The sequence below is a fragment of the Rattus norvegicus genome, chromosome 19, assembly GCF_021556685.1.
Source record: "Rattus norvegicus strain SHRSP/BbbUtx chromosome 19, alternate assembly SHRSP_T2T, whole genome shotgun sequence".
Taxonomy (NCBI): Eukaryota; Metazoa; Chordata; class Mammalia; order Rodentia; family Muridae; genus Rattus; species Rattus norvegicus.
In genome coordinates this window covers 14,837,799-14,852,675 of record NC_141552.1, presented here as the reverse complement: position 1 = coordinate 14,852,675, position 14,877 = coordinate 14,837,799, and the positions used below count along the sequence as shown (strand labels likewise).

General features: G+C 45.5%; 2 protein-coding genes across 8 annotated transcripts in view; one reads left to right on the top strand and one right to left on the bottom strand.

Moving 5' to 3' along the window:
- Positions 1–3,861, top strand: part of LOC147998836 (uncharacterized) — a 924,038-nt gene extending 920,177 nt beyond the window's left edge. For 2 of the 4 annotated variants that reach the window (XM_087595570.1, XM_087595572.1), the window contains 5 exons: positions 1,089–1,248; positions 1,714–1,857; positions 2,490–2,656; positions 3,368–3,473; positions 3,592–3,860. In XM_087595570.1, coding sequence (XP_087451696.1) covers positions 1,238–1,248; positions 1,714–1,857; positions 2,490–2,656; positions 3,368–3,432 — 387 coding nt within the window. In that variant the 5' untranslated portion in view covers positions 1,089–1,237 and the 3' untranslated portion in view covers positions 3,433–3,473; positions 3,592–3,860. Of the gene's footprint in view, positions 1–1,088; positions 1,249–1,713; positions 1,858–2,489; positions 2,657–3,367 lie in introns of all 4 variants that reach the window. The other 2 variants (XM_087595571.1, XM_087595569.1) reach the window with 2 other exon arrangements.
- Positions 3,862–12,103: 8,242 nt separating this feature from the next.
- The window catches only part of LOC147998832 (disks large homolog 5-like), a 98,154-nt gene continuing 95,380 nt past the window's right edge, over positions 12,104–14,877 (bottom strand). For all 4 annotated transcript variants that reach the window (XM_087595517.1, XM_087595516.1, XM_087595513.1 and 1 more), the window contains 3 exons: positions 14,107–14,250; positions 13,312–13,474; positions 12,104–12,597 (listed from right to left, as the gene is read on the bottom strand). In XM_087595517.1, coding sequence (XP_087451643.1) covers positions 12,568–12,597; positions 13,312–13,474; positions 14,107–14,250 — 337 coding nt within the window. In that variant the 3' untranslated portion in view covers positions 12,104–12,567. The remainder of the gene's footprint in view (positions 12,598–13,311; positions 13,475–14,106; positions 14,251–14,877) is intronic.

The following is a 14,877-nucleotide window of genomic DNA, read 5'->3' as shown; positions in this document are numbered from 1 at the left end:
TCTGGCCTTTCGTCTCAAAGTAATGATGGACAAAGACAGCACTTCTGGGGAATGTGGAGTAAGTTCTGGGCAGTGTATTTTGAGCTTCCTGCCAGTGTGGCTGCGGGCTTAAGCTGACCTTTCTAGCAATGGGCCACAACAACTGGAGCATCTGAAAAGGAATTGAATTTCCATGAATATCACAATTCCTGAAAGTCAGGATTTCAGAACTTTAGTTTCCCCATCCCCACTGGGAGGATATGGTAAGGCCAATGCTATTATACTGTGGACTTCTGGTCTTTACTTTTCAGTTCATTTGTTATGTTACATTGATATAATAACCTCATCAGTAGTCATGGAGGGTCCACCTTTTCTGAGTTTGGATAGGGCAGCAATGTATTTCACTATCATTGCTTCTTTAAATACAGTGGGTATCTGACAGTAGTAACAGGGAGAGATTGTGCTCCAGGCAATAACCTTATGTTCTTAGACCTTCTCTGATTTCTTCTAACTGGCAGGGTCATCGTTAGCTTTATATATTAGAGTGTGTGTTACAAACATGTTTCTAAAATACCAAAACTATTTGGATCGTGTAGACCAAGATTCAGCCTGTAACCTATTCGCACTTCTGGGGCATTTGGTATTTCACATAGGGACACTGATAAGTCTGTTGAACATATCCTCCCCGGAAATGCGTTTTAAATCCAAAGTTGTTGGCTTAGAGTATCAGGGTAGGGCATCTGAGTGTCTCCAATCACTCAAGTTTTCTGGATGGTGAATTTATCATCTGAGTTCTGAAGCCACATGAGTGAGGGTCCTGAAACCAAGCTGTACCCTGTTCAGCTGATGATAATCCTGGAGAAGCTATCTCCGTGGTACATGTAAGCACGTGATGTCCGGCATAGGGAACACCTGGCTGCTTATGTCTCTTGGTATCTATAGAGTAGTGGGAGAACTGAGATCCACTGAGGAGGCCTCTTAAGCATATACCAATCGCCTAGCAGTGACACTAGGTTCCTGGCTTATTCTCCTGTTTAGGCCTCACTGAGGTCTATGAACACTCTATGCATTCTCCCCATGCAGGTTCACTTGTGTTCTTCTACCTACAGACGCTGGGAGAGAAACATCATCCCCTGGCACTGAACTAAGCGAGAATCAGGCCAAGAAGGAAAAGGAGAGGCTGATTAAAGAGCTGCAGCTCATTACCGAGGAGAGAAATGACCTGAGAGATCGCCTGAGGTTTCTGACAGAGAGATCCATGAAGAACAGGTATGAATCGCTCCAAATGCTCTTGTTTCATTCCTGGGTCTGCAAGGTCACCTTCTTATCCTATTAAGGTTTTGGGTTCTAGAAAGCTGTGCCTCCCTAACCACCCTGTGCTAAACCTCACCTCCCATATAGTGGAGATTCAGAACCTGACCCTTCCTGAGGAGTGAGATTGAAAATGGACTCATCTGCTTCCATTTATTTTAAAGCAGAACTTGTGGTCTGAATGAAGAATTCAGGGATAAAGTCAGGGAGAGTGAGTTCCCAGTGTGCATTTGCAAAGCCCTTGACAGCTGGTGGCTTTGCAAGATTGTAATTGCAGTGAGTTTATGGTGAGTCTCTGTACTTGCTAGGCAGGTGACTGAGTGCTGGAAGATCCAGGCAGCAGCCTGGGGTAATTTAGGACCCACCCTGAGTTCATATATTCCTAAATGCCGATGTTCATTGTATTCTATCATTTGGGGCCAGGTCACACTTCAGGCCAAATCCATATTATGAAGACCTGGAGAGAATGGAGGAGGCGGTCATGTCAATTCTGCACAACTTAGAGATGGAGAACACTGAGGTCCATGAGAACAACCATAAGCTGAAGAAGGAGATTACCTTCTCTAGGTAAGTCCTGGTCAGAAAGGCTATCACTTGTGGAATGGCCATTTCTGACTTTCTTTGTTCTGGATTGGACGGTCTTCAGCTCTGGTTCTATCTCTTGTGCTATTTACCCATCAGTGTTCCAGGGTCATTAGGACTCAGTTTTCAGTTCCATAAAAGACTGTTCCTCATCCCAGGATTGTCGAGGCATCTTCAAAAGCTCTAGAGAGAACAGCACTGATTGAAGTCAGCAGAAGTTTATTAGGCTGACCTGGACCTATGGTGTCACACCAGGTTTTACAACACTCAGTGCGTGGACCACATGGTTAGCATGACCTTCTCTTGGTTCTACTGACCTCTTTTGAGGGTGTTGGCCCAGTACTAATTCATGTTGCCCCCATGCATTGGGCTTTCATGGATAGTTGTGGATCCATGTTCTTTCTCAGAGGTGTGGACACTAATTGGTGTCAGGCCAAGCAAACAATTTATTCTTCCCCGAATTAACACTTTATGTTCTGTGCAGCAGCCTTATATGTATCAAGATGCATTTTATTAAGTCTTCATGGGTATCTGGGACCTGGTAGAGTTAGTGGGACTTGGGAGTAGGAATGGGAGAAAGGGCCAGCATGATCTTACTATGCAGACTGTATTTCCAGAAACCTGCTCAGCCAGCTCCTGATGGAGAACACATGTAGGAAGAAGTTGGTCCCACTGAAGCAGGAGAGCAAGGAGGTACATCTTGATTGTGCACTGAACCAGAAATATTTGGTTGACTTTAACAAGAAAGATAAAGACCATCAACGGACAGAACCAGCATTATCAGGTAGGGACCTGTTAGCTTAACAATATCTGATAAAATTTGCCAATTTGATACATCTTTGCTTCTCTTACCACCTTTCTAATTTACACTCACAACCAGCCAACCACCTCATGTAATGGAATTGTTCATTGCTCTGCCTATGCACAAGTATTCTGGGAAGTTAACCACTTTTCAGAAACTGAATTATTGTGCAAGCATATTTTGCTGCTCGTTTTGAAGCTGCAGTCTAGAAATGGTGACAGATGAATAACATATCATATTATTGCATATCCATGTGATACATTGGATCCTATGTAGAGTTTTGAACAAGTTCTTGGTTCTTTGACAAATGACACTCTGTGGTCATGTGATCTCTTGTGTAGGAAGCACCTTTGGGATAAGAACCAAGTGCAAATGTCAAATTAGTACTTGTCATTGGCTTTATCCTTGGTGACATATGGACATCTCCTTTCTTCCTGCAACCTGATGATGTCTCTTGCCATTGCCCTGTTCTTGTTTTGCACTGGTATAAGTCTGGGTCCCATATTGTCAGCCCACATTACTGTGAGGCTCTCTGGAGATTTTGCCCTGCCCACAGAGTTAGCAACAATGATATCACTTAAAATGTCCATGTCGACTGTCCAATAGAACTGAGGTGGTAGAAGGCAGCATTCTGACAGCTGGCTTGCATTTCCCCACCAAATCAGTGTCTGAAAAACTGCCTTCCTCTCCCAGGTCTCAGAAAGTGCAAGAGAGCTGGAATTGGACACACAGCAGTAAGAGAGCTTCCTGAAGAATAAGTTGCTTTCTCAGGAGTCCCTGATGACCAACATCCTGAATGGTAACAACATTTTTTGGATGAGTATTCATCCTCTGAGTTAATTTGTCATTTCTTAGAGACGCTAAATTTATATACCACTAAGCCAGCCTGACTGATTGAAGTCTTACTTTCTTCTCAGAAAACAGCACTTGAGAGACAACTTGGGGGACCGCCTTTCATTATGTGGGCTAGAGGAGAAACAGCAATACATCTGTGCTTCTAAATGTTCCTTAAGAATATGCTTTTAGAAATATTTTTGTCATGATTTTAATTGAAGTTTTCTTTTTGTTGTTTCATATTTATATGTTCTTGTTACTATTTTTACTTTCAAATATTTTTAAATATTTTTATTCATTTTAATCCTGTTTTGTTGTAAAAATGTATTTGTTATGAATAAAAATTGAATTCTATCTCTTGACTCTTAAGACCATCATTCTTACTCAAGGGTTCTGTCCCCTCCTGTGGACTTAGAACTGACAGCTACACATGGATCTCTGCATGTTCCATGGATCCTGGGCTAATAAGTGAATTCAAAGTCACCAAGGGGTACTCAGTGTGACAGTGTCTTTTGTGTGGAGAATGTGGCTGTTCCTCGGACACACACTTTATGATGTAATCACTGACACACTTTACCCAATTGTTAGGGTCCATGTGGTTCTTCTGAGAGAGCAGCAGATGCTCTACCCTGTGAGTCGTCACCACAGCTCCTGCAGGTTGCTTTTGTTATTCCACATGAGGTGCTGTATTAGGTGGACAGGATCACCTATGATTAAATAGAGAGATCTCAGGAGATGTGTGTTCACAGGGAACTTACTGAGCCATACATGCTCAATGTGTTAGGTTGCCAGGCATCCCTACAGGGCTCTGGTGTCCCCACTGCTCATTGTGGGTCAGGATCGTCCTCCAGCATCACTTAGTGTCCATATTAGAGCAGATCATTCACCTGTTATCAATGATGACCATATGTATTCTGCACATCTGATAAAATACAGAATAGAAACTAGCTTCTTGTAGGCCAGCTTGGCATAATCAGTTTTTTGATTGTTAGCAAGAAAATTATTGTAATCTAAGCAGTTTAGGAAGGAACCTCAAGAGCATCCATAGTGAATACAGCCTGCAGCTGTGAACACAGGTTTCTTTTGGAGAGCAGGCCTGTGCAAGCCCAACCGAGGTGGGACAGTTCAAGCTACCCTTTTTCCATGGCCAATCTGGGATCGTATTGAGAATGTATTTTTTCCAGGTGACTGATTTCCAATTTGTGGAATTCATCTAACTTGCTGAGAGTGCAGGTGACTCAGAGAGTTAAAGTACAGAAGAACCAATCCAGTATGTCCACAAAAGCTTGCTGTCACCCCAGGGCTTTTAGAAGCTCAGCAGCTAGAGAAGCAATGTAGTATTTGGTTATTCTCATGCTTAGGTCTAGTCATTCACTATAAGCTGACCATGACACAAAAAGTGTCATCTGTGTCAAAACTAGTTGTAACTAGATTTACACCACACTATCACATCACTACCGTATTTGAGGTTCTCAGTTACTATCTAAGAACCTGGAAGAGGCCTGGGTCTTGCTACACAAACTCATAATTTATGTCTTCATGACACTGTGTGCTTTGTTCTGTTGATGCTACCATTGGCATACAATACCTTGGATACTTTGTGCTGACATCTGTGACATGAGACAATAGTTCATGTCATCCTATCCTGAATAAAATGTCCTTAGAGTACAGTGTAGTGGGAGGGGCCTTCTTTTCCTGTGAGATAGCAAAACATTTCCAGTCTTCAGTCAAGTCTGACAGCCATTGTCCAGTACCTGTCTTGAGTTGTCCACATTTTCAGCTGAGAGTCTTCATCCAGGCTGCTCTATAATTCTGTAGAAGATTAATAGGGTTCCAGCCCTAGGATTTAATTCAGTGTGACTGCACTTGCCGAACATGCTCAAAGCCCTGAGATCCACCCTAGCCCTCTGTGCTTTAGAGAAAGAAAATAAAGAACCACATTGCAGTTGAAGTTTCTCATCCAACAAAAGGAGAGCCTGCATAGGGCCTTTAAGTAACTCTAAACCCCAGCTTCTGCCCACAACTCCCTCCATCAATTCCATGATTGGTGTGTTTTCACTACTACTCACTTTCTTCTGTGTGCAAAGAATGTGCACCATGTCAGTAAGTGTGTGTGTATGTGTGTGTTTGTGTGTGTGTGTGTGTGTGTGTGTGTGTGTGTAGTCCCTAGTGAAAACTGTCGAGATACATGCAGACTCATGCTACTACTGTCCCATGGCACCTTGCAGGGAACCCTGAAATGGTGGCTACTTTAATACAGTCTAAACCGGGTGTGCATGGTTTCTGTAAGGTCACCACTACAGAGAGCAGGAAAAGCTTCAGTAGTCACATGGATGTGATCAATCAGTGTTAGTCATGCCCTTCCAGCATGGTAGACTGCAGGTTGTCTGTCCCCAGCACTTTGCTCTCTTGTGCCCAAACAATGCCAAGGTCAGGGCCGTTGAGCCGTGAGGCAGAGGCTCACCACCCTCAGTGCTGCCTAAGACCCCTAAGACTGTCTCTTTTGGGTGTGTGCGTGCTGGACACTCATGGATCCTGAGATCTCCGCAGCTGAGGTGAAACAGTACCGGAGCCATTGCAATGTGGGCACACATTTGGTTTTGGAGCTGGGCCACTCTTTGACTTTTATTGAGTGGAGAAACAACTGTTGGCTGAGCCTTTGGTGAACCGGATGGCCCCTGGCCACGTCAGCAGTCAGCAGTATCAAAGCTGAGCAACCAGTGTTTTATGTTTCATTTTGTCATCGCTGGTCAGTGTTCTGATGCCACAGCACATGGCTGGTCTCAATCTCCCCATGTGGCCACAATCCCTAATTGATATTGCCTCCACTTCCCAAGTGCCACTGGGATTTCTGTAGAACCCCTAAGGCAGCAGCAAGCAGGAGCTCCTGACTATTCCCTCCCTGCTCTCTGGATCTGCAAGTCGTTCTGTGTACATATGGCTATTCCCTCATATATTCTTGATGCCATGATACCTTAATAAACACTTGAATCATGCCCTGATGGCCAGTTTTCAACTGCTACCTGACACCATCTATAATCGCCTGGGAAATGAGGGACAGTCTGGATCAGACTGGCCTTTGAGCATGACTATGCGTGACTGTCTTCGTTGCTGTGGGAGATGCCAGGCAACCTCTTTTCTGATCCTAGAGTCCCTATACCCAGCCACTTGTCCCCTCTACAGCCAGACCCTACTTCTGCTCCTAGGCACTGTCTTGGACTTCCTTCCCTCAGGTGGCTTCTCTCCTTTGGTTGCTACAGAAACCTGTTATGAGGAAAGGAACAGGGAGTTAAGAGTTCAAAGCCATCTTCCCACTGATGTTCTTTCTCAGAGGTCAGTGGGACACTTAAAGAGTTTTGTGTATACATTTTATTAAGCAAGGGACAATCATGCATCAGACACAGGAAACTAACAGCACATCTACTGGACCTCCTTCAACACCTGGGCATCTCTTCTGGCCTGTGCTTCTGTGTGCTGAAACCTGGGGACCAACTTCCTGTTGGGTTTCCCAGGGTGACTATGCACATTACTACACTGGCGTAAATCCTCAAAACTCACAAACATCAACAGGACTGCCACAGGAACGGTTCTACATCAACAGATACCACAGATCAGCAAGCAGAAGCATGGGAGGGTGGTGCTGTGGCTCACACACTTCTCTTTCCTCACTAGGGCAGGTGACCCGCTGAAGAAAACAAGGGGGCAGCAGGATAGAACAGGAAAACTACAACCCAGTCCTTGCATTAAACACCCAAGCACATTTAGACTAGAAGAGAGAAGTTTGCCAAGAATGAGGGCCACTTTGGACATCCATCATCAATAGCCCTGGCTGTCTAGGCCAGCATCAGATCCAGCAGTCTCCAGGCAGCTTTCCGCCAGGCCCTCAAGGGTGCTAAGAGCATTAACCATGAAAAATAGAACAAGATCTCTGCCTCTTGCCTGACTGACAGCCAAGCATGTGTATGCCCTGGCTATGCTCATGCTGGGACCCCTTCTAGATATTAAGATATAGAGACCTGATAGTTGATTAGGACCCTGTTCGAAAAGGAAGACACCGGATATTTCCCTCTGGCATCCATATGTGCATGCATGCTTGTACAAGCTGGTAGAATCTCTCTCTCTCTCTCTCTCTCTCTCTCTCTCTCTCTCTCTCTCTCTCAAAGTTTTGAAGCACAGCAGAAGAATCTCTGGGACTCTAAGCCTGAGCAACCTCATCTGTGAGCCACAGCTTCTGTGTGAGAGCTCCTTTGTGTGAGAGGGGTAGGGTGACTGAGGAAGTTTGCTGGTGTCCATCCCTGGCCTGCATGTGCATGCATACAGAGACATGGACACATGCACATGCTGAGTACCCCTCATCCAATCCTGAAATCTGAAAACATTGAATTTCAAATCCAGGCATTCTCCTAACCTACACCTTCCCTCAGGAATTGGAGATGAGGCCTTGCAAGAATCCTCAACCAGTGAGACTGGCCCAGACCTTCTGAGATCCATTCTGCCCCAGGAGAACACAGCAGGTGGTATCAGGACAACACAGAAACTCAAGACTCCAGCCTGATGCAGGGACCGCCTGCTGGGTTAGAAGACTCAGCATCAGGTTCCTGAAGGAAAACATCACCTCTGAACACACAGGGTCGCTGTGGCTATGCCTTCAAGGCATCTTCAGCAGCAGCTTAAATGGACTAGAAATGACTATGGGAATCTGCCTGCAGGGTGATGTGAGAATCCTTTTGCTCAGGCTTGATCGCTAGATGTTGCCACAGAAAACCTTGAACTCTTCTTGGAGTACAGTCCAGGCAGAGGCTGAACACAAAACATTCTGATTATGAACTGAGTTTAACAGATAATCCGGATCCTGAAGGCCACAGGCCCAAAGGTCTGCACTGTAGGGGTGAGGCATCACTGCAGGGATGACCACACAGTGCAGGGGTGAGGAGTCACTGCAGGGATGACCACACACTGCAGGGGTGAGGAGTCACTGCAGGGATGACCACACAGTGCAGGGGTGAGGTGTCACTGCGGGGATGACCACACACTGCAGGGGTGAGGTGTCACTGCAGGGATGACCACACACTGCAGGGGTGAGGTATCACTGCAGGGATGACCACACACTGCAGGGGTGAGATGTCACTGTGGGGATGACCACACACTGCAGGGGTGAGATGTCACTGCAGGGATGACCACACACTGCAGGGGTGAGGTGTCACTGCGAGGATGACCACACAGTGCAGGGGTGAGGTGTCACTGCAGGGATGACCACACAATGCAGGGGTGAGGTGTCACTGCGGGGATGACCACACACTGCAGTGGTGAGGTGTCACTGCAGGGATGACCACACACTGCAGGGGTGAGGTGTCACTGCGGGGATGACCACACACTGCAGGGGTGAGGTGTCACTGCAGGGATGACCACACAATGCAGGGGTGAGTTGTCACTGCGGGGATGACCAGCAGTATCCCAGCCTTGGCCTAGGAATAGCCATTGACACCCACACTTTCTGGGGCAACATTGTCTCCTGAGGATAGAGTCAGGCCAGGAGCAGCAACTGATGTTCACGAGGGACAAACTTTCTTCACCTCCTGCCCATGCTGGCCCTAGGATCTGGGCTTTTTTGGTGACATGAGTGCTGAGCCTCCCAGGTAGATGGGTTTTTCAGGGGTCAGGTGGTGATTGTCACCAAAGATATCCATAAGGATAAGTCATACTGTACTAATTCCCATATTAGATCCCTTCTCACAGGTCACAGAGGCCATAGTGGGTCCTAAATGTGGAGTCAGGTTCCTGTGCACTTTTGAGGAGACTGGTCAGACATTTAGGCTTCGTGATATTTTGTTGGCATTATTTTGGGGGGGATTTTATTTTTACTGTTGGGGCCAAACCTGGGGCTGCCATGTGGAGGGAAAAGCTTTGCCAAAGCTGTAGATCATCCCTAATAATAAACTCCTGAATTCTCCCAATCCTGGAACTATCTAGGTCCCTCACATGATGCAACCTTTGGGGCATTCCTCACATAGAATCATGGGGTGGACTGCATCCCAAAGCGAGACAGTGGGAAAAATTCCCCAGTGTCTCCCTGTGGCTGTGACGATGGGAGTGCTGACCAGTGGAATGCAGGCCCCATGTGAAAGCCTTTTGGTTTCTACTTGAGTGGAATCTTCACCATGCCTTTTTTTTTTTCTAGAAACACAGGTTGCCCTGGAACTTACAGTCTTCCATCACCCTGACTCAGTTTCCCATGACTGGGATCATAGGCTTAAATTACTATGCCCATTTTTCTTTTTTGTATTTATAAATCTGCTAAAAAGCCAGAAGGATCCAGAATGTAAAATGGTGCGGTCCAAGGCATTTCCAACAGGGGATTCTTGACCTAGGAGTATCCAGACCAGTGTTTATTGTGTGGCTACTTCATTCCCATAACAGCTTATATTTGACAAAGAATTCCAAGTTGTGATATCACTGGGCAGCAGGTGATATCCCATACAGCAGGACTGACTCAGGTTGTAATTAAGGCTGGAGAAACTTACTAGGACCCTGGTAATCCTACCACCCTGGGGCCTTTAGATAGCCTTAATCTGATCTTCCCCCCTGTACTATTAATCAATTGCTCTTGAAGGTAGATTTGAATTTACAGTCACTGTGAGGCAGGAGAATTAGGACCCTACAGTCACTCTGGGCTCCATAGGAAGAGCCTGTTTCAATAGTAAAAGAGGTCACCTGTGAGTTCTTACTGTCTTCCCTGAGGCCTTACTGCTGGAGTTAGACTAGCTGTCTCACCAATTGAAGTAGAGGGCAGAATGCTGGTGCCTTCTATAGTGAGGACTAGTGACAGATGGTCTATGGAAATTCTAGAAAGGTCTACAAGTATTTATGTCCTGTGCATGGGAACTGCTGGCTTCCCTGTGTCCTTTGCCTTTATTTTGCAGTCCATGGGGCACCTGGAAATGTCCCCAAACCAGGCTGTACACAGGGCCTGTCCCGTGACTCTCACTTGCACTCAGAGCCTGCCTGATAGTCATAGGTCTGACAGAGTCCTGACACCTGCAGAGACCACTATAAGGGACCCTGCAATCCCCATACTGCCCATCAGTGTCTATAATGTCCCTATAGGACACTGAGACGGTCTAAGCTCCTTCCCATCTTTATGCTGCATCAGAATCTGACCATTGCTACTTTTGCTCCTCTCATACCCACACTAGAAGCCCTGTACCCACACTAGTCCCAGCTGGCCTGTTGCCTACTGACATCTCATGGACTCTGCCCCAATATTCCCTCTTTGCCTGGGTCCCTGCAACTGTGTCCAGTTCTGGCTGCTTCCCTGCCTCCCCTCTTCCATTTTCCAAATGGCCACATTGACACATGGGTTTCTGGGTCTACCACTCCTCGGATGCTGGGAACAGGTTCATTCTTTGCTGTTTGAATGGTTGTCCTAACACTGGAGGACCTTGCTTCAAGTAGTGGCAGTCAAACCTGGTGCTGATCGTGTCAGATCTGTCCAGGCTGTCTGTGTGACTGTGGAATGCGCCTCTGTTTTGGCTGAGTGTTATTTACCTCCCTCATGGCCATGTGATAACCAGACCATGAGCATGTTCATTGTTTGGAAAGAAGGGTGTGGAGGACATATGCTCCTCACCCTAGCATTAGTGGAAAAAAGACATAGGTAGATGCTGCATTCTAGACCATCCTGGGCTATAGAAACTCTGCCTCGAAGAATGCAGGTGGAGCAGGGCTGGGGTTCAGTTGGTTGCCTAGCAGCCTACCACATTGAGCAGGCACTGCTCAACCACCTGTACATACACATATCCTGAGATCTCTCTCCTAAATGGGAGGTGATCGTGTCCACCTAGTACAGCACATGCCCTGGAAGGACAAAAGCTACCTACAGGAGCTGTGGTGATGACTCCCAGGTTAGAGCATCTGCTGCTCTCTCAGAAGAGCCACATGGTCCCTAACAATCATCTACAATGGGGAATGCTATTCCCTCTTTTGGATCATGAGGGAAATGAACTCAGGAGTGGCCCAGACATGCATTTGAAAAAAAAAGATCCATTGAGTTACATGATAAAAATAAATATAATCAGCAACAATAAAAAACACAGCATATGAATGATCAAGTGAAACAGCACCTATAAAAACCTATTTCCCAAAATGACGTTGATGGTCATTATCTTTGTGGTTTAATACTAATGCTGTATTGTAAGAAAAACTGAGGCACATGGTTCTCGATTAGGATTATTCTATAATCCTTTGTGAAAGTTGTCATTTTTTCTGCAGCTCTACAGGCATGAGTGTGTGTTACTCAATATCTGGTGCACACAGTCAATAAGTAATGTGTGTTGTAGACTGATATAGACTAGGATGAGCAAAAGACAATACAGCATGGATACAGTATGTCAGTGATTACATCATACAGTGTGTGTCCATAAAAAAAGTCACATTATCCACACAAAAGACACTATCACCCTGTGTACACCTTGGTGGCTTTGAATTCCCTATTTACCCATGCTGCCTGGACCATGCAAAGATCCATATCTAGCTGTCAGTTCTAAGTCTACAGGAGGGGAAAGGACCCTTGAATAAGATGGTCTTAAGAGTCAAGAGTTACAAATCAATTTTTATTCATAAGGAATACAATTTACAAAAAACAGGCATAAAATGAACAACTAAAATGGTATAAAAAATGAAAAACAGTAACAAGAATATATAAGTATGAAATAACAAAAAGAAAACTTCAATGAAAATCATAACCAAAAACATTTCTTAACAGCATTTTCTTAATGAACATTTAGAAACACAGTTGTAGTGCTGTTTCTCCTCTAGGACAAGACGTCAAGGCAGTCCCCTCAGATGTCTCTCAAATGGTGTTGTCCGTATGAGAAAGGAGAAGGACCTCAACCAGACAGTCTGGCATACGGGTACATAAATTTAGGGTCTCTATACATTGAGGAAATTATCTGAGAAGAAGAATATTCCCCCAAAAAGTCTTTGACTGTGAGGATTGTCGTCACAGGGAACTCCTGAGGAAGAAACTCACTCTTCAGGGGGCTGTCTTCCTGGGATCCGTCCTATGCCATGTCTCCTGCAGTTTCTGAGACCTGGGAGGAGAAGGCAGCTATTAAGACTCTGATTTGGTGGGGACATGCATACCAGCTGTCAAGTTGCTGCCTTCTGTCCCCTCAGCTGCATTGGACAGACAGCACTGATCTTTTCACTGAAATCATTGCTGATATCTCTGCAGGCTGGGAACATCACCAGCAACCCTCACAGTACTGTGGGAGAACAAGCTGCTCCTCAGACTCTACCAGTGCAAACCAAGAATGGGGAAATGGGGAGAGACCTAATTGGGGTGCAGGAAGAAAGGAGAAGGCCACATGATACCCAGATCAAAGCCAATGACCAGGACTCATTTGCCATTTGCACTTGGTTCTTATCCCTACAAGGTGCTTCCAACCATAACATGACCCCTGTATGACCTTTGTCACACGACCAAGAACTCGTTCAAAACTCTTCATAGCATCCAATCTGTGATAGGGAGATGCAGTCATATGATATGTTATTCCTCTGTCACCATTTCTGGACTGCAGTTTCAAAAAGGGCAGAGAAGTATAATTGCCAATAACTCAGTTTCTGAAGAGTGGTTAACATCCCAGAATACTTGTGCATACACAGAGCAATGAATAACTCTATCACATAAGGTGGGTGACTGACTGGGTGTGGGGAGATTAGAAAGGTGATAGGGGAAGCAAAGATGTATCCAATAGGCAAATGGTATCAGACATTGTTAATCTGACTCAGCTGCTTGTTCCTACCACATTTTGCTGGGTCTGGAGGTTGCTGGCCTTCTCCTGTTCATCTTCATCATTCGGGTTCAACTCAAACAAATATCGCTGTAACTCCTTGCTCTCCTGCTTCAATGTGACCAACTTCTTCTTCATACATGCCTGGTCCATCAGGAGCCGGCTGTGCAGGTTGCTGGAAACACACTCTGCATAGTAAGATCCTGAAGCCTCTTCCTCCCATTCCAACTGCCAAATCCCACAAAGTCCACCAGGACCCAGATACCCATAAAGACTTCATAGAATACATCTCCATACATGTAAGGCTGCTGCACAAACAGCAAATGGCCAATCCAGGGAAGAATAAATTGTTTCTGTGACCCAAGCACCAATAAGAGTCCATGTCTGTCCAAAAGAACAAGGGATCTACAACTACCCATGAGAGCCCAATGCATCGGGACAGCATCAATTAGTAGGCAGCAAATAACCACAAGAGGACAGTATGACCAAGGGAGGTCATGCAAACCATGTGGTCCACACATTGAGCTTTGTTAAACCTGGTAAGACCCCAGAGCCGCAGGTTGGCCTAATAACACTCTGATGCCTGAATCAGTGTAGTTCTATCCAGAGCCTTGTAAAGATGCATAGACACTGTGGTGAGAAGTCACAGTCTCTTAAAGAACTGAAACTGAGTCCAAAAGACCCACAGCACAGTGATATTTAAACAGCAGAAGACATGGACCCAGAGCTGCAGGCTCTCCAGTCCAGAACAAAGAGAGGCAGCAATGGCCATTCCACAAGTGATGGGCCCTTCTGACCAGTACTTACCGATAGAAGTTAATCTCCTTCTTGAGCTCCTGAAATTTCTCACGATGTTCAATGTTCTTTGTGTCTAAGTTGTGCAGTAATGACATGAACTCTTTCTCCTTTATCTTCAAGTTTTCATAAAATGGATTTGGCCTGAAGTAGGGGCTGGCCCCAGGAAGATAGAACCCAATGAACATTGAGGTTTAGGATTATATGAACTCAGGCTGTGTCCTGTACTACCCCAGTCCTGGAAGGACACTTTCTGAATTCTACATATTTGAATTCTTCAGCTTCAGAAACTTGGAATTGTGTGCCCAGGACAACAGAAGCTAAGCACCCAGATAAAGGGTTCCCTGGCTCACTTTTTTCAATCAGGAGGGCTGGATCTGCATTCAAACCTGTTATGCTGTCAAGAGCCTAGGCCACAGAGCTTACCAAACCACACACACACACACACACACACACACACACACACACACACACACACACACACACACATCCAGAAACCTCTGATTTCATTTTTCCTGTTTTGACAAGTGGAATGCTACAAGCCGAATAACTAATATTCTAGAGGCAGACAGTACACATAATTCTGGAGATGAGACCAGATATTGCCACAAACTTATAATCTGCTCAAGGCATACAAATGTATAGACAAATGTGACCACACAGGCAAAGAACTGTACTGTTGAAAGTGGGGCTTCCAAAATAAAGTACTTACACCTCCATGAAACTATTATACAGGTATATCCTGAGGTCAAAAAACAGACCCCTAAATTCCAAGGGTGGAGG